Source organism: Lepus europaeus, chromosome 17 (assembly GCF_033115175.1).
Source record: "Lepus europaeus isolate LE1 chromosome 17, mLepTim1.pri, whole genome shotgun sequence".
Classification (NCBI taxonomy): domain Eukaryota; kingdom Metazoa; phylum Chordata; class Mammalia; order Lagomorpha; family Leporidae; genus Lepus; species Lepus europaeus.
The window spans coordinates 84,072,847-84,095,617 of NC_084843.1; the positions used below are offsets into that span (position 1 = coordinate 84,072,847).

At 38.4% G+C, this 22,771-nt stretch overlaps 1 protein-coding gene across 1 annotated transcript; it reads right to left on the minus strand.

Moving 5' to 3' along the window:
• Positions 1 to 6,263: 6,263 nt before the first annotated feature.
• Positions 6,264 to 22,356, minus strand: LOC133775855 (vomeronasal type-2 receptor 116-like). The gene is given in 7 exon segments (XM_062214336.1): positions 6,264 to 7,177; positions 8,972 to 9,095; positions 10,534 to 10,761; positions 14,907 to 15,713; positions 17,041 to 17,332; positions 21,441 to 21,631; positions 22,297 to 22,356. Coding segments are annotated over 7 exon segments (2,616 nt in total).
• Between the last annotated feature and the right edge of the window lie 415 nt (positions 22,357 to 22,771).

Below are 22,771 nucleotides of genomic sequence, written 5' to 3' on the forward strand. Positions count from 1 at the left end.
AGTGAGGATCTTTTCTGATCATGTATAGGGTTCTATTTGCTTCTAATATTTTGATGTCCATATCTTTCTTCAAACTGGGGAAAATCTCTGGTATTTCATTGCATAGGTTCCATAGATATCTGGTGGGTCACTCCCCAAATGGCTTCAATGGCCAGAGCTGTGCTTATCCAAAGCCAGGAGCTTCTTCATGGTCTCCTGCATGTATGTAGGTGCCCAAGCACTTGGGCCATCCTTTGCTGATTTCTAAGTGGCATTAGCAGGCAGCTGGATTTGAGGTAGAGCAGCCAGGACTCAAACTGGTGACTATATGGGATGCCAATGCCAAAGATGGATGCTTTACACACTACAATACAGTGCCAACCCATGTACCCTGTACTTTTGCTATCATTTTTCTAAACTTCTTTTCAGCCATTTTATCAATTTTATTTTCTTCACTTTTCAATGTCAATGTATTGTGTTCTTTACAGGGAACTGTTTTGCCTTTCTTCATAGTTTTTGTATCTGCATTGATTCTTGCTCAACTGGGAGATCTCTATTTTTATCACTTCTAGAGGATATATTTTGTTGACTTAAGGCTTTCTTTATGGAGATGTGCTTCTGGGTTTTCATTTATTATGGTGCTTTTTATTTAATTACAGTTGGATTTTTTGTTATAGTCTCCTTATGTTTTTATTCACTGTAATTGACTGTAGCTGTAGTAGGGATCTTGGCTCAGCATGGTTATTGAGATTTCAAATATGCAGTTCTCCAACCATCTCTTATGGATGGAATGGTGTAATGACTTTCTTGGGTATTGGGAGCAGGCCTTGCAGGTGCTGTGTTGTGCCTGCCACATATATTCTCTGCCAATACCCAAGTCAGATTTTTGAGTTGTGAGATCTGCTCTGGCTGTACACATAGAGTATAATTAGGGACTCCCAGCAACTGTCCAGATTCAGGGTTTCAGGAGCTGAATTAATGCTATATAGAGGAGGCAGAAAACAAAGAAACTATTGGAGAAAATTGCAGGATGTGTGAGAGTGACTTTGGCTCTATAGCATCAGGACAATCTGTCTTGGACCACTGTTTTATACTGCTTATTGATTTGGGTTGGGTGCAGGAATGTCAGGCCAGAACTTTGAGTGAATAGCAGTGTCTAAACTTTGGCATCTCCCATGCAGGGTTTGAAGCCTGGGAGATCTAAGTCCCACACTGGGCCTAGGCCAAGCATGGATATTCTGTGTCAGAGATCCATGAAAGGTGTAGTATTGTACTGTGTTAGGTTCAGCATGAAGAGCTCAGTTGCAAGTCTCTGTGAGCAAGATGTTACTATATTAGGTGTACCAAGTATTGCTTAAACCTAAGATCATGGGTGTGTATTGTGGGGGACAAAGGAGCTCCATCTACTGTTCATGGGTGGGGCAAAACTGTTATCCAAAATAGGCATGGTGAGCTACTCTCAGTGAGGGAAGGGATGTTGGAACCAACTGGTTTGTACAGGATCTCGTCACCCAGATGTACACTGTCCAGAGAACCAACTTTCCATACTACATTTTCTAATTCCATTATGAGATATGTCCCCACCAAGAAGGGAGCTCTAAGCCTTGTTACCAGACTGGGCAGATACATGTGAACCTAGTTACACCCTGAAATTTTTTGTATGGTCAGGAGAGGGGAGGCAGTAAGGAAGAGGATTGTCTGTAAATCTGATGGAGAAGGCCTCCTTATTTCAAGATTCCTAAGGACTATCCCAGTTGCCCTGCCAGCACTATCCACCTCAATGGACAGGATTATGTTGACCTTGGCTCTGGGCTGCTGCTACCTTGCTAACTCAATGAGACTTATAGGTTTCAATCTGCCTTCCTAGAAAGGATGTATGTCTTTGGCGCCCTTGGAAAGAAACAGGGTGGCTCACCTCTCAAGATACTGATTCCATGCTTCAGTTTCAGATTTGAGAAATGAGGAAGGGAATCATTCAGTTTCATTCTCTGAAGTCTAGGATCTCCAATATTTCAAAGTTGTACACCTCATTGAACTACTGGTCTATAGTGATAGGGTTCCTCTCTGAGGAGGATCACCCAGGTTAGATGTTTATACAGATGGATTCCACCTATGTTCTCCTCTCTCCAAGCTGCTATGCCTGTTGTCAGTGAATCACTGTGGTCTTACTGCTTTTGTATTGCAATTGTTGTTCTTCTGCAGGCACTCAACTGATGGAAATAACTGTTTCTAGACTATTTTAATGGAGAAAGGAGCAAACATGGTTCAAGGGCATTGTCAATTCTCCACAAACACATTTCTTGTTAATATCCCAAAGAAATTCAGATGTTTTTGTTTCTACATTTATTGAGAGGCAGGGAAATTGACACAATAGGCAGACAAAAAGCTTCCATACACTGGCTTACTTATCAAAAGTCCATCATTGTGTTTGACCTGGCTAGATATGCTGGAAACTTGGAGTTTGGAATGGAATCAAGGTCTACCATGTAAAGGTTAGGAATATTTGAGCCATCATCATTGCCTCCCAAAGTCTGCATTAGCATTTCAGAACTTCTTAGTAGTAAACTCACTTCAAGCACTCAAGAATTATGTCTCATTACTGCCACACAGAGTGCTCAAGAGCATAGGAGGATTATGGGTTTTAAAAATAATGTTAGCAAAACTTAGAGAGGCTAGATGATTTTATTCATCAAGGAAACTTAGCTTATGCTGTGGTAATATATAAACTTCAGCAAGAGATAATACAGTCAAGATTTATATCTCTCATCAGTAACATCAAATAGTGGCTTCTAGAAGGGGGTCTTTGTTCCATAATCATAATGTATGAGGATGAGGGAAAGATCAATATCTTGATGATGCTTCCTAAAAGTTCATGTTTAGCTCAGGAAGAGTATATAGTTATCTTACATATTTTATTTCATGCTATAATGAGAATCATATTGTATATTCATAAAGGCAATGCAAAACATAGCTTTTCTGTGTCCAAAATTGAACATCTCTACCTGAGTTTTTCTGTTTACTCAATATAGTTCTCTTGAGAGGCCACTTTGTGGAGAATGTTTTTACACACTCCCCAAGAGTGAGAAGTCATGTCTCACAAAAGCCAGCTCATAATTGCTTTCTCTACTTTCAGTTAATATATGGTCCTTCTCATCTCATGTTAAATAACAAAGACAAGTTTCCATCACCCTGTCAGATTGCCACCAGCAATAGCTCTCTGGATCACTGAATTGTCTCCTGTTGCTTCATTTTTTTCTCAGCATTTTTATCCCTCTTTGCATCTAATGATATGATATGAAAGTACTCCCTTAAGGAAATCAAAACAGTGTCTGAAGAGAAAGATGTCTTGCAGCAAAGCTTATTGATGCTAAGACAAGGTCTGACTCAACTGATCACTTTCCTGATCTGGATCAGAGTTTCATCTGAAAATCTGTATGTACTATACAACGATGTAAGGAGTTTTGTCAATGTGGAACCTGTAGAGAATGCCATTTAATGATAGGGAAGGTGTAGATCATATCAGGAAACAGTTGTTGTTGTAGATGAGACATTCACATGCTGCCACCAATTCTGGAAAACAGAAATGATTTCTACATATCTTAAAATGATTTCAGGAAGTGAAATGTTAGAAATAAATACTACTAGAAAATCTGCAGCAGTCAGGGAGCAGGAACTGTGGTTCCATTTTTAAATGAGACCTCTGAGGCTACACATAGCAGAGGATGTACCACTTGTGTTATAAATTGAGTCACATGTATTGTAAGCTTAGCTTATCTAAATACACACACACACACACACATATGGAAACCCTGCTTTCACGTATAGTGAACACGTTCATTAATCAAATTAGATGAACAAATAAAATAAATGTAATGTTTTACAAAAAACAATTATGTATATTAAAATTAGCATCAGAAAATTTTCTTACTATCTAATATTCATGTTTACTTACAATAATACTATTTAATGTACTATATACTATTTGTGCTTTGTTAGTGTGAAGACTTAGAACAGTAAGTGAATTTGTCAATACTCCCAAAGTGATTATGTCCTTAGTGGTTACTACTCTTCACTGTTGAAATCTTGATATTGCCTTCATCAAAAAGTAGGCCTACATTAAACAAGACTCATCAACCTGCTCATAACATGGGACACCAAGTACATATTCAATAAACATATGGAGGATAAGAAATTGATGAAGTAGTAGCTTCATGCAACAGAAATGAGAAGAGAGTTTCACCAGATTCAAAAATGAACTAATGTGGGTGTGGATGGATATGAAATTTACTAAATTTCCTTGAAGAACTTTGAAAAAGTAGTTCTAGTTGATTTCTGAGGGCCACAGAGTAACTGGGGAGCAAAGGATAAAGAATGAGAGGAGGAATACAGCTGTGCTTTGTGCATCTTGACAACAGGTTCAGCATTTGCATTGGAGATGATTTTGTCTCTGAGTCCAAAGGTTGGGTGAAGGGATGACTGTACCTCAGGTCCAAGGTAATCCTACTTCTCTAGTTAAGCTAGCATGACTATTTCAGCTCCACTCCATACAGTGTCTTCAGCCATGAATATCAAAAGGGCTTTCTTGGATAGGTTCTAGGAACCATGCTGTTTTTTTGGTTCAAAGATCGGAATGAGAGACCACTATGGATCAGAGCATTAGTGTTGCATGTGTATGATCAGAAAAAAGATATGCAGTGACTCTCTCCTTTGTATATAGGGATGTTATCTACTCTTTTTTCTGTACGTGAAGATGAAGAATATTGATTTTAATTTTTTTCACTACAATAAATGTACATAGTAACTGCTTATACCTAAGACAATCTGAAGTATCCTTGTAAACTCCAAAGATCTACTCAAACACACATCTATACATAAACATTCAGAACAACATATTTGCAACAGATGTCCATCACTGTATTGTTGCATAAATTAAATATAGCAAACACATAAGATATAATTTTGTACATTTACAAAAAGAATGAGGATTAATTGCTATAATATGGATGAATAAAAAGCTAAGTGCCACATGAAAGAAGTTAGACTCCACAAGGCATCTGATTCCAGTTCAAAGAATTATACAGAAAAAGTTGATACATAGAAACTGAAGAAGATGGATATTTTCATGAACTGCAGTCTTAAGGACTTGCAAGTGAATGCTTAATGAAGGAGTTTAATGATGGATGATGGAACCCTTTGTACCACCCTAGACATGATGATTGCACAAATTTGTGAATATAATTTATACAGTGAGAATGTGTTAGTACTTAATTGCCAGTGCTTATTTGCTTAAAAATGGTTTTATAATCTATGGGAATTTCATGCCCATACAAACATCTCTCCCTTGTAGAATCAGGAAAAATAATTCATGAAAAAGCAAGAACAAAAAAACGGTCAATTTACAGAATGCAAATTTATAGAATTTGAACTATGTATTCATGAAAACTATATGTATGTACGTTATAACATTTCAAAATAAACAGTGGTAGTTTATAATAATTTTAGATAAGACAGTTTCCACATAGAGGAATACTACATGATCAATGTATTCTTATATTCTGGAAAAAAATCTCAATTTAAGTATGATGCCAACCATGAAATAAACAACTCTGAATAAGCCAGAAGGAATAGAACATAATCATGTGTAACATAGATATCTTATTATATATAACCATTTGTTTCCTATAAATTGATAAATAAAATGGGAATTAATTCAGGATCCAAAATTTAAAGGATAGTCCTTTATTATAAAATGACATTTCTTTCTGTAGCCATGATAGTAATCTGATGTTTGTATTACACATTGACACTTCATTTATTTCAAAAAATTTATAATCTCTGTTACTTACTGTGACAGGTGCAGAGACACACTAGGAGAAAGGTCAATAAAGAGACAGACACACACAGAGGTCTACCATGTGCTGATTTACTCCTCAATAACACAAATTGTTAGGATTGGTATGAGCCAAAGTCAAGAACCAATGAATTAATACAAGTTTTCCTCTTGGGTGACAGGGACTCAATTCCTTGAGCCATCATCATTGCCTCCTAGGGTTTACATTATTCAGAAGCTGGTCAGGAACAGGGGCCAGGAACCAAACTCAGACACTGTAATGTGGGATGTGGTCATAAAATTGTTAAGACTAAATTACCACATTCAATGAAATTTTTAAAAGAAGAAATTAGCTTAATTAACTTTAGTTACTTTATAGTATCGGAGTGCTACTTTAATGTGGGTTTTTGGTTACAAACTCTGAGTATGTGATACACACCCTTGAGAAAGAACTTCAGAATATCTTAGAACATTTTCTGTTGGTAAAATATTTTAAAGTATTCATCTCAGGTCTCATGAGAATAATGTAGCACTTGGGGACAAATATGCAGCCAAGGAGCCCCACACTGGAGGCCAAGATGGAGAAGATCTCCACAACCACCATGACCTTCCCTTTGGTGCTGTGGTAGACAGGGAGGAAGGTGACCCAGACACTGCAGAACACCAGCATGCTGAATGTCAGGAACTTGGCTTCATTGAATGTGTCAGGAAGATTCCTGGATAGGAAAGCCACGGTGAAGCTCCCCATGGCCAAGATGCCCAGGTATCCTAGGACACAGTAGAAGGCAGTGACTGAGCCCTTGTTGCACATAATGATGATGTGGCCATGCTCAGAGTGTGCATCTCTGTCAATAAAAGGAGGAGCAGTTCCCAACCAAATACCACAAAAAATCAGCTGGATCATGGAGCAGATAGGGATGACAGAGTTAGAAGCTCTTGATATCAGCAACTGCCTCATCGTTCTTCCAGGTTTCATAACCTTGAAGGCCAGAATCACAATAATTGTTTTGGCCAGCACGGTGGAAACAGCCACTGTGAACACAAGACCAAATGTTATTTGCTGGAGGATACAAGTGGCTGTGTTGGGGCGGCCAATGAAGAGTAAGGAACAGAGGAAGCACAGGAGGAGGGAGATGAGCAAGATGTAGCTGAGAGACCGGTTATTGGCCTTGGCTATGGGAGTATCTCGATGCTTCACGAAGACACCCAAAACTGCAGCTGTGATGACAGAGAAACACAGGGCCATGCAGGTCAGAGCCATCCCAATGGATTCCTCAAAAGCTAAGAAGGTCACCAGCTTGGAGAGGCAGCGATTTCTCTCACTGTTTGGGTACTCGTCCTCTGAACACTGAATACACTGCTCTGCATCTGTGGAAAAGACTCAGTGTTTCAATTTCACAAATTCTTATTTTTTTCCCTGTTGTGGATAATGTGAGTACAATTTTGCAATGCCTTTGTGAGTACGGACTGCCTCTGATGTAAAATCAGGACATACTAGAGCATGTTAATTCACTCCTTACTCAGGGAGAATGTCATCTTCAGATATAATCAACACACCACTCAAACAGGGTCTTTGGCAAATGGGGTGATAGGTGGACCCATCTTATGACTCAGTTTTATCTCTGAGGACATGGATCCTCTCAATTTTTTCTTCTACTGTCTGCAATATATTTCTCATGGGAAGTCACATATTGCTTTGAGTTAGGATATTTGTCTAGGGTAATCAGATTTAAGGGTTTCCTTAGTCTATTCAGATGGATAAATAAGTTGCCTAGACCTTCGAGGACATCTTACTATCAATCAAATTCTAATTTCTAGAATTTTCTTTTTGTAAACTACTTGATATTTGGTAGAACAAGTCTTTTGTCATTTTACATTTTCACTTCTCTAGATTTCTTTAGTCTTTTTTTCCATATAGATATTGAAAGGCTATGACTGACTAGAAGACATTCGGATTTGAATGCAGTCATATTGGTTTTATATAATGAAGTTGAGAGTAAATATTATTTTCAATAACTTATTAAAGTTAAATTATACTTTTTAAATTTTGCACTCATTAATCACTGAAAGCATGATGACTTGTTAACATTTTTTTGTAATGTGACACATCAGAATTACTTGAGGCCTGCACACCATATTGTCTCTCTTGAAACATCGCATTTCTGCGGTAACATCATGAAAGAAGTCATAGACTACATCTTAACTAATGGGCATGTCCCTGTTTCAATTACATTTTACTTAAACTCAGAAATCAGTATTCATTTGGCTACTTCTGCCATAAAAGTTTGATACAGTTTTTAGGGGTGGCACTCATGCAACAATACTGGAAGTCATTAGTTTTTTATTATCTTCATACCTAAAAATATCTCTGCACTCTCTGAAGTGATTGAATCAAATATTTCTGTGCAAAGACGATGGTAATTGAGTAGTACTTGTGAGAATTTAAAACATTACAAGCTCTATTTTATGTATTTTGAACAATGGAAATATTTTTCCATAAGCCTAGCACATTTCTACATTTTTCAATAATTAGGTTTTTGATACATAATTCATTAAATAGTTATTGAATGCAAAAGCTTAAAAGAAGCTTAGGGAGACCAAATTGTCTTTTATTAGGATGTTGCATTTCCAGGTTTTTCATTTGTTTCTTTCCCTTACTGTATTATTTCAACAAAAAGACAATGTTGTTGTATTAATTATGTGTACTTAATACAATGCATCATGTTACATTTATGGTGCAAGAGAAACAAAATGTTTCCTAGTAGTTTGAGTGCACTAGTTCTTGTTAAAATACTTGTTTCCAGGTTTCTAGGGACACATAGATATCTTTGATAATTACATATTCTCATTTCATGATTAGACTTTTGCATGGTTCAATAGATGATCTCAAATTAGGACTATCTCTCACTGGATGGTAAAGACAGATGTTTGCTATCATTGTTTCCAAAGTTGAATTTAATAAGCTGAATACTGCCAATAAACAGTCTACATATACTGGAGTGGAGGTAGTGATCATAACATAGATTAATTGAAAAAAATGGATGAATGTGTGCTTTGAGAACAATGATACACTATGATCCTACTGAAAATATCTTTGGCTTTCTATTTTTTTTTTACAGTTAAGAAGCACAGTTTTTGATGGAGAAATTGTGTATTTTCTACCTGTATGATTAGAAATGTCTCTCTCTGGACAAAAAATGCATGTATAACAGCAGAGAGGTTTTCCTTCCTGTGGCACTTTTCTGAATCCAGGAACACAGCTCTGGCTACACACAGATTTCGGAATCTGGGGAGAAAAGAGAAGCATTTGTCATGATTTTGCACATCATCTGTTACTTTGACAGGATGTCAATATTTCCCCCCTTCACAACAGAAACGACGTGCAATTTCAGGTTGCCAGTACATCTCAAAACCCATATTGTGCTGATACTACTTAGACATATAATTGAGGTTTTTATGATCAAGTTTCCTGCTTTATCAACATTTTACCAAATATTATGAAGGTATCTGATTACTTTAATTTCTTTTTTTAAGTATTTTTTTTATTTGACAGAGTTATACAGTGTGAGAGAGAGACAGAGAGAAAGGTCTTCCTTCCATTGTTTCATCCCCCAAATGGCCGCTAATGGCCAGAGCTACACCAATCCGAAGCCAGGAGCCAGGTGCTTTCTCCTTGTCTCCCATGCGGGTTCAGGTGCCCAAGCACTTGGGCCATCCTCCACTGCCTTCCCGGGCCACAGCAGAGAGCTGGAATGGAAGAGGAGCAACTGGGACTAGAGCCTGGTGCCCATATGGGATGCTGGCGCTGCAGGTGGAGGATTAACCTAGTGAACTATGGTGCTAGCCCTGATTAATTTCATAGATCACCACCTTCATTCTGAGTATTTATCCCCTCTTGTTGAACCATTTCATTCAAAGATTTTCAGTGAAGGTTTCTATGTTGTAATGATTAAGAGAACTTGAATGTCTTAGTGTATTTTCATCATGTTCTCACCAGTGTTTGTATAGAAAATTTTATAATGTCCATAAAAAGATCATAAGACATGTATGCACACTTTTGAATGTACTCAAAGCAAAAATCATGATATTGTGTTGTAAACTATGGATTTTGTTTTACTTCTGGGCTTCTCAGTTTAGAGAGAGCATAGATTCTGGAAACTACTAACTCATTTGGGGTGCAAACAATGATGTTATATAAATCACACAAAATATTGCCTGGAATAGTCCAGTTGTGAAAAAATGACAGAAATCATGCTCAAAGCTTTGAGATTTATGTACAACATATATTGAAGACTGAATGGCATACACAATTAAAAATGGAGATTGGAATAATATATACAAAGAGGTAAATAATGTCAACTCATAATTCAATTGTGTTTGTAGTATATTAAAATAATGAATACCTGCATCATATATGATTAAGGATTTCAGAATATTTAATATCTGTAGGTATATATTTTGATCTCTACTCATTAATTTTGTGTATTCTTTTTGCTCAGTTGCTGTATGAATAAATATGACCCAACCAAAAAAAATAAACCAGTAGCATATACATAATTATACTTCCTATACATGTTAGCTCAGAATATGTATAATACCATATATTTTGAAGCTGAGATGTGAAATGGGAATTATATCCTTGTTTAAAAGCGTCACACTTAATCTTGTCTCAGTGATCTATTCAGATCATCCAGTATGTGCTCAACATTGATACAGAATCTTACCTCTTTGAATCCAAGAGGCCATTCTATCATCTCTTCACTGATGACCAAGACTTGGTCATGTAGACTCTTGGAGGAAAACTCTCCAATTTTAACCAACAACTGAAGACCACCAGGAAAATTTCCAATGTTCTGGACATCATAGTGTGCCATATGGTCTCTTGATTCATGGAAGGATATGTCATCCCCAGCACTGTTAGTAAATTTTATTTTCTTTAAAAATGGATGAAGCTGGAGGACAAACATAATTGAAAAGAGGGAGATAATTCAAAGGAGTAGCAGGGAGTGCATATGTACTAAAGAATCATTTTCCTCCCCCCTAATAGTTTTTAGATTTTTATAGAGGTTTGGGTTTTGTTTGGGTTGTCAGCATCACATGAGTTCATTTTGTAGATGGTTTTTACTTCACAAACCCAATAGAGAGTATTTATTCCAATCAGAAAAATTGTAGGATGTGTCCTAGAGGGTGACTAAGATATGGGATCTTTTGCATCTTCTTCTTGGAATTTAGGTTGAGACTTTGTGGAAACTAACCATAATACTTTGGGTTTGGGCACAACGTGGATTTATATGTTAAATACAATGCATATGTGTATAATATTTGAAATGTAATATAATTGAATTAAATATTAGTGTCTTTCAGTTAGGTTAATAGAAATCCATGAAAAGATTTTCATAATAAATATTTTCTAAAAACTGGATATTGCTGATAGTTTAGGTAGCTCCAAACTTATAAAATTCTATGATATATATGTCCATATATTATAATTTTTATACCTCAATTTAGCTTGAATATAATGAACAGGGTTTTTTTTCTCTCTCTCTCTCTACCCCTGAATTGCTTTTTATAGAAAATAGGCATATCTTTTGATGTTACAGAGTACATTGTATGACCAAAAACAAAATTTCAGATCTGTTGATGATAGGATATTATTAATGTATGTTTTCCTTTACCTTCTGGGTCTCATGACATATGCTATGGGATAAAATTAATATCTTATTCTTTAAATATCTATTATTATATCTTCATTAAATTGGAATAAATGAATCCCAAATAATCTATGTGTTATCTTTGGTTTTGTGTGTGTGTGTGTGTGTGTTTGACAGGCAGAGTGGACAGTGAGAGAGAGACAGAGAGAAAGGTCTTCCTTTTTGCAGTTGGTTCTCCCTCCAATGGCCACCGCGGTAGCGCGCTGCGGCCAGCGCACCGCGCTGATCCGATGGCAGGAGCCAGGTGCTTCTCCTGGTCTCCCATGGGGTGCAGGGCCATCCTCCACTGCACTCCCTGGCCACAGCAGAGAGCTGGCCTGGAAGAGGGGCAACCGGGACAGGATCGGTGCCCCGACCGGGACTAGAACCCGGTATGCCGGCGCTGCAAGGCGGAGGATTAGCCTAGTGAGCCGCAGCGCTGGCCGTGGTTTTTTTTTTTTTTTTTTTTTTTTTTTTTTTTGACAGGCAGAGTGAACAGTGAGAAAGAGAGATAGAGAAAAAGGTCTTCCTTTGCTGTTGGTTCACCCTCAAATGGCCGCCACAGCCAGCGCACCGTGCTGATCCAAAGGCAGGAGCTAGGTGCTTGTCCTGGTCTCCTGTGGGGTGCAGGGCCCAAGCACTTGGGCCATCCTCTACTGCACTCCCCGGCCACAGCAGAGAGCTGGCCTGGAAGAGGGGCAACCGGGACAGAATCCGGCATCCCGACCGGGACTAGAACCTGGTGTGCTGGTGCCGCTAGGTGGAGGATTAGCCTGTTGAGCCATGGCGCTGGCCTCTATGTGTTATCTTTGAAAGACCACTTGACAAAGTCACTTACTTTTCTAAGTAAAATACAAGCAAAGCTCAAATGGTATATCAAAGATTATTATTATATGTAAGCATAGAAGTTATATGGAGAAGTACTCTTCATGATATGAATTTTTACATATGCCTATTTCCTTTATACAGGCTTTATATTCATTTTGTTCAATAAATTTGATAAATTTATTTTTTCCTTCTATGAGCAGGCAGGAAATTCTAAATATATTTTATAAATAGGTAATGGATTCAAATATACAGAACTAAAATCTAGACAAATTAATCTGTAACCCAAGGGGCATACCTTGTACTTAGGCATATCCTCAGAGTTCTTATATTTAACAATGGGATGTCAGTCTTTGATCGCTGATGGCTGCAGATTTTCTAAAAGTAGTCATGCCTAACATCACTTGATTTCTCAAAATCAATATAGGTATTATCTAGAATCTATTTATATTTTCCCTCAAAATTTCTCATAGAGGGAATAGTTCACAGTGTGTATGTATATATGCATGTATACACACACATACATATACATATATATGAAATAGTTGCTGTGAGATGTGGTCCACAGGCCATATTTTCTGGTTTTGCCTGCATTCTGAAGAATAGTTTTAATCAAGTTTTTCTTCTTATGCTTTGTCACTAGTTGTATTAGAATATTTTACAGCATATCATCCTACAATAAAAAATATTGTTATAGGGGCCAGCATTGTGGAATAGCAGATTAAACTTCCACCATGATGCTGGCATCCCATAGAGGCACCAGTTTGAGTCCTGGCTGCTCCAGTTCTGATCCAATGCCCTGTTAATGCACCTGGGAAAACAACAGAAGGTGGCACTAGTGCTTGGGTCCCTGAACCCATACTGAAGACCCAGAAGAAGCTCCAGCTCCTGGCTTTGGCCTAGCACAGCCCCAGCCACTGGGGCCATTTGGGGAGTGAATCAACAGGTGGAAGATTCTCTCTCTCCCTCCCTCCCGCCCTCCCTCCCCTCTTGCTCTGTCTCTCCTCTTCTCTCTGTAACTCTGTCTTTCAAATAAATAAAACATAAATCTTTTAAAATCATTTTGATAGGCCAGTGCCATGGCTCAATAGGCTAATCCTCCACCTGCTGCGCTGGCACCCCGGGTTCTAGTCCCGGTTGGGGTGCTGGATTCTGTCTCATTTGCTCCTCTTCCAGACCAGCTCTCTGCTGTGGCCCGGAGTGCAGTGGAGGATGGTCCAAGCCCTTGGGCCCTGCACCCACATGGGAGACTAGGAGAAAAGTACCTGTCTCCTGGCTTTGGATCAGCGCAGTATGCTGGCTGCAATGTGCCAGCCGTAACAGCCATTTGGGGGGTGAACCAACAGAAAAAGGAAGACCTTTCTCTCTGTCTCTCTCTCTCTCTCACTGTCTAACTCTGTCAAAAAAAATAGAAAATAAAAAAATTGGGCTTGCCCCAAATGGTGCAGTTAGAAATGTGCCAGGGGATTCTAATACAATCCCATCAAGGTGGCATGTACCAATGCCATCTCACTAGTCCAAGTGATCAATTTCAGTTCACAATTGATCACACTGATAGGTCTAAGAGTCAAAGGGATCACACAAACAAGACTAGTGTCTGCTAATACTAACTGATAGAATCAAAAAGATCCAACATGGGAAGCGGGATACACAGCAGACTCATAGAATGGCAGATGTCCTAAACAACACTCTGGCCTCAGAATCAGCCCTTAAGGCATTTGGGTCTGGCTGAAGAGCCCATGAGAGTATTTTAGGCATGGAAAGCCAAGACACTCTGGCAAAAAAAAAAAAAAAAAAAAGAAGACCTAAATGAAAGATCTCTGTGAGTGAGATCCCAGTGGAAAGAACGGGGCCATCAAAGAAGGAGGTACCTTTCTCCGAAGGGAGGAGAGAACTTCCACTTTGACTATGACCCTGTCAGAATAAGATCGAAGTCGGTGAACTCAAAAGGCTTCCATAGCCTTGGCAACTCATGACCAGAGCCTAGGGAGATTACTGACGCCATAAACAAGAGTGTCAAATTGTTAAGTCAACAACAGGAGTCACTGTGTACTTACTTCTCATGTGGGATCTGTCCTTAATGTGTTGTCCAGTGTGAAATAATGCTATAACTAGTACTGAAACAGTATTTTACATTTTGTGCTTCTGTGTGGGTGCAAACTGATGAAATCTTTATTTAATATATACTAAATCAATCTTCTGTATATAAAGATAATTGAAAATGAATCTTGATGTGAATGGAATGGGGAAGGGAGTGGGAGATGGGAGGGGTGCGAGTGGGAGGGAAGTTATGGGGTGGGGGAAGCCATTGTAATCCATAAACTGTACTTAGGAAATTTATATTTACTAAATAAAATTTTTTTAAAACATTAAAAAAATCATTTTGATAATGTTATCATGGAATTTGAATTCCTGGTCTATTTTCAGAATTCTTCAAATACAAATAATCATTACAGTGATATCCATAACTAGAGTGATGTGAAAAAACATTTTGTATTATTCTGGATCTTAATGATCTTGACATAAAAGCAATCAGATGCCATCGGGTGCTCAATACATGTCCTGTTCTGGGGTATATTTACCTGCCAGGGAAGAAGCATAGGCTGGGCTATATCTCTTGGGGATCCTGCTTCTGCTTTCTCCAAAATCATGTTATGGAGGACATGAGCAACTGCATACACTGCATTGTAGACCAAATAACTGGAGTCAGATATGGTCATCATGTCAATGTCTCCAGGGAAAAACTCAATGGAAGCATTTGGTGGGCACACTCCAATTTTTCCACAAAGTGACCCATCAGGTAAACAGTTAAAAATGTGGAGCCACAGTTTACTGAGGTAGAAGTCTTCTGGGTACTGGGAAGGGTTCACTGTCTTTAGGAAATGTTTGAAGCCAGGGATTTCTCCCCTGTGGGGAGAAAATGAGAAGCCTCCATGCAAAGAATGTAGCATGTGGTATGTCTCATGTACGACAATATCCCACTTTGCTGCCATGACCCACACCTTTCCTGTGGTTAAAAAGTACGGTCCTGCAATGTCCACATTGATGAGGCTCCTTACTTCTCCATATAGTATATGGACATTTGCAGATGAACTTCTGAGCCTGGTCATGAAACTGATATCAGTTGATGCAAACATTCTCTTAGTGGCAGGGAGTTTCACTTCGAAGGCCACACAGAGACCTTTTTTAACCATCTCTTCTTTGAGATCTTGAAGGAACCACTCTCCTTTCATATCATCAGATACAAAGAGTGCCACCCATGTCCAGCCAAAATGCAGCAACAAGGAGATCATTCCATAAACTAGAGAACTATCATTGATAGCCATCTGATAGAGAGATGGAAACTGGTCTTTGTCATTCAGCATGGGATCAAAGGGGCCATATGTTAGCTGAAACAAAAAAAAATTATCATGACTATCATTTCAGTGGCATATGGAATTATCTCCGTTGGAGAGGGTGAAAGATATCTGTTAAAGAGAAGTATGTGAGCAGAATATTATTGGGTACAAGGAGACTGCTGTGGAGATAATGCAGTTCTCTCATTCTACACACAGAAAAACATTCCCAAAGTCAACCACTTTTAGAAGGAATGAATTCATCATTCATAATGTTAAAAATGCATGAGATCCCTATGTCCTTAATGTCCTGCAGTGGGAATACATTTACTTTGGGTGCAGTATTACTAAGATAGTTGTTTTTTCCTTATTCTCACCCTGTGAGACTTGTGGACCAGAGCCTATTCCCCCAGTAACAAGTATGGGACATAAACCCCAACAGAGAGATATTATTATTCTCTTAATACTTTTGAGTTAACTTAGTTTTACAACATAACATAATTTATCATGAAGAACACAATAAATTTACATATTTGATTTTTGGTAAAATAGTTTTCAAGCCCCACATTCCCTTATGTTACTATGATCTGTGTTTGCCAGGAATACAGAACTTGGAAGGCAGTAGTGGTGACTTGATTAAATTAAGATCCTCATACCCATATAGGAGACCTGGATTGATTTCCTAGATTTCAGATTCTCCAATCTACAGCTAAACAAGCATTATGGTGAATATTTAGTGAGTAAACCATCTATTTCAGTGTCTCTGGCTATCCTTGTTTTTCTACTTCTCAAATAAAAACAATTTGTGATATGAGGAGTTGCAAATGAAACATTTGTTGTTAGACCTGTGTAGAAATCTGCTTGGGTAGATGCAAGTCAGAATTGGGTAGACATTCAATGAACACTGCTCTAACTAACTACTTAACCTCAATCACTTGTTAGTATCTTTTTGGAGATCTAATTTTCAGTGTTGCCTTTAAGGGAAACCAGATATCTAGGTCTTTGTGTCTCCACACCTAACAATCTTTTGCTTGTGCATACCTCTGTAGATAGCCCTATCCTAGGATAGAATATTCCCCTTTGATATGGATAGCTCCTTTGAAGCACAGAGCTCTGAGTGTTCTACAGTCAATATTCCTGGATGGAGGTATTGGTACTAGAAAGTAATCTGAGTGAAGGATCTCTATATCCATCCCTCATTCCCTTTCTTACTCTCCTTTCACCTGTTAATAATTTCACAATGCTGGAGATTCCTGGGTATCTGTTTTAAACCATGGTGGGATGTGTACTGTTGGCTTCCACATTTCGCATTCATCAGAGGTGAGAAAATGGTAATGAGGGAGATTCAAATATTTCTCTACAGAGTTCACAGCACATGTACCTGTGGGATTTTGTAGAGCTCCAGCAGTGTTCCAATTTCAGCAGAAAATGCTGCTGTACTTCCAGCAATAATTGCAACTGATTTTTCTTGTGTCTGGCAAGTGTAATTAGGGAGAAGTATGTGATCTCCAGAAAGCCAACTCAGAGTGCTCCACAAGGTGAACTGGTCACTGGAAAAGGCATTGTAGAACTGGAAGCCCAAAGACAAATTGGGGAGTAGGTGGCTGTCTTTATTAATCTCCTGGATGGCAAAGTGAAAGGTCAGCACATACTGTTAGTTCTTCCACAACCACCTAGGTAGAGGGGCAGCATTACAGAGAAGGGTCAGATCATGGACTTCAGGGAAGACCCCCAACCAATCCCTGAAGTTGCAGTGGACATACTCAGGCTTCCATTCAGTGGTCCTCCAGCCCTGGCACATTGAGATGCAGGACTTAGGTTCCAAGGTCTCTGGAAGATCTTGAAATGACATTTTGTTCCCTGTGAAAGTGTGTCATGCATACACTCATCTTCATTAACTCTTTAGAAAAGTCTTTATTTATCAAAATATGAGAACCCATCTCTCCTTGAAGACAGAAACTAAGATGAAATCATTTTTTATTTTCTTTTAGTTCTTGGATAGTTTATATGACCCCTACGTTGCTAGTTGTTCAAACACTGGGGAGTGGTATCCTCTCTAACCATACTGAATCATTTTTCAGGGTGACAACCTAAAATTTTATATTGTAATATATCAACTGAGGAATGCAGATTTGCTAAATTACATTTACCTTGGAAATAAACATTTGATTCAGGACTTCTAATTCATTGTTAGAGAATTCATGACATTCATTTAGTTTTCAGTTTTTTCTCTGCACTGAATTATCCTCATCAACTCACATTTTATGCTTGAAAGTTCTCTGAATTTTTCTAGGTATCTTCACCAAAATCATGAACTCTTTTTGGAATTTAATAAGAGTAATCACACTCTATGTGTCCAAGATTATGGGTGTCCTATCATTCTTAGAATGATTCTTTTGTTTTTTCTTTATTATTGGTCTGAGTATCTTCTATTTTTTATATTCCATCTATAATTTTAATCTTATAAAGACTCTTCTCAATAAATTTTGTCATGCGATACATATTTATCCAGCCGTACTTTAGTTCATCTGCATTGATTCATGTGTTTTGATGTTGGGATTAATAATATTATGTGATGAAATTTGTATTAAATTTTTATGAAACATTTCTATACAGGTCCCAAATGGCAGAATTTTATATTTAGGGAAAAATTGTAAAATATGTAAAATATTTTTACATATGGAATTTGAATTTTTCTACTTTTGCCTAAAGAAATGTTGCCTTTATATAAATACTTGAACCAGAAAGATTTTTAGTTCCTATTGCAGTCTTGTTATAACCTATGTATATCCAGTGCAAAAGTTAGATTATTGAGATCTACACAATGTTTTATTTAATTTAGTTGAAGGATAAATCAAGAACATTAGTTTTTAAATTTTTCATTATTCTACATTATTGTGATGATTTTTCTTTTTGTATGAAAAATTTTTATTCTCCTCTATGCTATTGGTAGTTCTTGCTGTCAGCTGGAAGATCAGCATAATTTTATTTCCCTAGAAGAAGCATGCAAGGTGTTAAACTTTAGGTCCTGCACAAATGTAATAGAAAATCTGTAAGAATCATCAGCTTTACAATGAGATGTGTAGGATTATTTTCCATATTCTACTAAAGCCCTGATATAGGCTGCATTGCCAGTATTCATTACTACTATTTACACTATTTATAATAACTGTAACCTAACAAAGTGATGAGGAATTCTCCAATTACCATGATCCTCATTTCATCTTAACAGAAATTCAGAACATAAGAAATTTTCTTCCAAGATGTAAAATATAGCATTCCATTCTTTTATCACCTGCAGAGCTTCTAATGTGAATTCTGCTGTTAGACTATTGGATTTTCCTTGATACATAGCTTTAGATGGGTAAGGTCTCTACAGCATCTTGCTGCTCTTTCACTGTTACTGTTGGCTCTATAAGTCTTGGAACCACCTATGCCTTTCCTGCAGGGTCTGATGAAGCCTCTGTCTCCATTCCACTACAAGACAAATGCTGCCAGAACACAGTCCCAGCATAATCTGTTTTTACCTTGATACATAGATAAGATACCTATCCTGTCTTGCAGATCCAGGGTTGTGACTGTTAGCATTACAATCCTCAAAGTCATTTCTATGTAATCTTCAGAGTCAAGGGAAATCTTGTCTACACGTCAGAGTTCCAGACTGACACCTGTCAATCCCCATGATGACCTGTATTCACTCTTTAGGAACTGAGCAATGTCTCCTTTTATATTTACAAGAGATGAGGCTGAGGATTTGGTGCTGTAAGTCCCAGTGTTACTACTCAGTGTTACTTCCCATTCACATCACTAAGTTGCAGGTCCACAACTATCAGTTCCAGAAGCACCTGATCACTCAGGCTTGTCTGGTGACATAGTAGGACAGCCCTTCTAGTGCATAACAGACTAGGAATGTGGCTACTGTCACCACAATCCCTAGTGAAAATTACATACAAGTCTCTGGGGTCTGAAGACACACATCTTTGGAAGCCCTCATCCATTAGAAAGTATGACCACTACCTCAATGAACTGTCAGAAATAAGACCATGTTGGACACATGGAATTACTGATATTGATTAGACCTGAAAAGATCCTTTTGATGTTTGAGTTCTGGGGTTACCTACAAATAAAGTCAAAGAAACTACACAAGTGGAACCCTGTTTTCCCATGAAAGGTACTCCATAAATTAGAAACTATTCCATTACATGTACAGATGCCCATATAGGTACATAATGCAAGTGAAGAGGCAAAGAAGCATGGAACCTCCAAAAGAACATGATAGCTATCCAAAAGTAGATTCTGATGTGAAAGAAATCTATGATTTCCTGAAAAATGAGTCAAAATAATGATCCTAATGAATTGTAAGGAGATGAAAGTACATACAGATAGTCAACTCAGAGAAACAAGGAAAATTGTGCACGACATGAATTAGAAATATGAAATAGAGAAAAATAATTAAAAAGAGACTATCATAAATTTTGGAGATAAAAGGTTCTATCATCTAAATTAAAAAAAAATACAATTGAGAAATTTAACAACAAAATAGGCCAAGTCAGTGAAAGAATTTCTGATCCTGAGAACTTGATATTTGAAATAAAACAGGCAAAAAAAAGGATATTAAACAAAGAAGACCTGTGGAATATGCATAATTTCACTAGGGGAACAAATATTCCTATTATAGTGATACCTGAAGGAGAATAGAAGGAAAATAATGTTGAGACAGTACTGAATGAAATAATTGTTGAAAACTTCCTAAGTTTTGAAGGAGATATGAATAACCAAATATAGGAAGCTCAAAAGACCCCATCCAGAATAAACAAATAGAGAATTTCTACAAGGCATATTTTAGACACATTGGCAAAAGTCAAGGTTAGTGAAAGATCCCCAAAGGCATGAGACAAAATTGTCAAGTTATGTATCAGGGAAAATCTAATAGTCTAACAGCAGAATTCTCAGAAACTCTGCAGGTGCGAAAAGAATGGAATGATATATTCAAGATCATGGAAGAAAAGAACTTACAATACTACATCTGGCAAAACTATCTTTTGAAAGTGAAGCAGAAATAAGACTTTTACAAGACAACAAAAAGTCGAGAGAATTTGGCAGTCCTACATTAGAAGTAAAAGGATTGCTTCCCAGAACAAGGTGAGTGGATGCTGCAGTTGTCCCATGCACCACCGATGAATTTTGTCTAAGGAAGAACTTTGTGGTCTTCCCTAACTTTGAGTCTGGGATGGAGAGCTTTAGCTGATGGGGGACAGGGTGCACAATTAACTGCATGAATGGAGAGTGTGTTGCTTCCCTCTCTGACCCCCACCACAGCACCAGACTCAGCTAGCCAATATTGAGAAAAACTGACCTCTGTTGGGCAGGCAGCTGGCTCTGGGAATTGGGTGGCTTGCTTCATAAATGAGGAGGATTGTAGAGAAGAGAGAAGATCCCCTGATTGCTGTGACTATGGGAGTCCTGCACTGTCAGGGAATTACGAAGACAAAGAAGCTGCCCTCTAAGCAGCCCTGCAAGAGGAAATCACCAAACTGCAAAACTGCAAAACCGCATCACCAGACCCTGGTAGGGAGGCAGTTGGGCAGGGCTGACCTTTAGAAACTGTATATAAGCGGATCCTCAGACTCTGTAAGCAGAGGTTGCTCAGCCTCTCTCCCCGGTCTGTAGTGCCTTGTGCCTGCAGGGACTCTCCTGGTCCATAGTGCCTTGTGCCCACAGGAGTTTGGCGGAGTAGTCTCTCCCTCTAGATGCCATAATAAAGAGCTTTAAGGTGTGTACCTGAGTCTTCTTAGTCTCCTTTGTTGAACCCGTAGTTGGCTTCTTGGCCAGTTGTTAATGATCTGGAAGCCGACAGTTGGCACCCGAACAGGCACTCGACTGAGGCAGTGGAAGGAGACATGCCCTTGAGAAGATGACAGAAGGGTGGGTAGTGGTGGTTGAAAAAGACCACGATGGGTGGGCGTCCCAGTCTAAAGAATATAAGAGGGCACTAGAGCGTATGGGAAAGGTAAAAGTCTTTCCAGGACAAACACAGAAAGGAAAAAGAGTAAAATGCTACACACCAGGTAATGTAACATGGGCTTGTAAGCTGGCAGTAGCTTGTACAGAACATGACTTCTCTAGTCTTAGGACAGTAGAAGACATAGAGAAGATGTTAAAGGACTTCCTTCTAAAGGGAGAAGGTAATCTTGGAAAGGATTGTAAGTGCACAGCCTAGACCCTTAAGGTGCTTGTCTGCTGTGGGAAAGAGCTATGCCCTAGGAACACTGAGGAAGCCTGTAGTCTATATAACATGATTGCAGACTTTTGAGACAGACCTTCGTGGCATGAGCCTTTGCCCACTATGACTGAAGAAGAAGGAAAGATCAAGCAGCCTACCCTGTAGTAGTGCGAGCTGGAAACATAGAATACGAACCATTGGGTCCTAGAGCAATTTCAGCTTGGGAAAGCAGGTATAGGAACATGGCTTGACAGGAGCCCCTACCATTACTTATTTTGGTGTAGTCTCAGTAAATGTTACATCGGTAGATATAAATATGCTTCTAAATGTAATACCAGGGGCAGCATCAGAGAAACAGTTAATTTTAGAAAAAAATAAGAGAAAAAGCAGCAATTTGGGATGAACAACACCCACCCCTGCCAGCTGGCGCAGCAGGACCATCATCATTAACATCTGACCAAGGGGAATAGGCATGATGCCACAGGAAGCAGCTGACCCTGCATTTAATAATGCCCGAACCCTATACAGTCAGTGGATAATGGAGGCAATGCAAGAAACCCAGGGGGTAGTTAGTGGGGCTCCAAGAGCAGTTAGCATAAAGCAAGGACTGAAAGAACCTTATTCTGATTTTATTGACAGGCTATATTCTCAAATTGACTTAGAGGTACCTAGAGAAGAATTAAGGGAGTACTTAAAGAGCACCATGAGCATTCAAAATGCCAATGATGAATGCAAGAAACTGCTTAGAAATTTAAGACCAGAAGACTCCTTAGAGGATAAAATGTGTGCTTGTCGAGAGTTTAGGTCCACAGCCTATAAGATGGCAATGCTGGCAGAAGCATTAAAGGTGGGAAATGAAAAGGAAAGCGCTAATACATTTAAAGGAAAT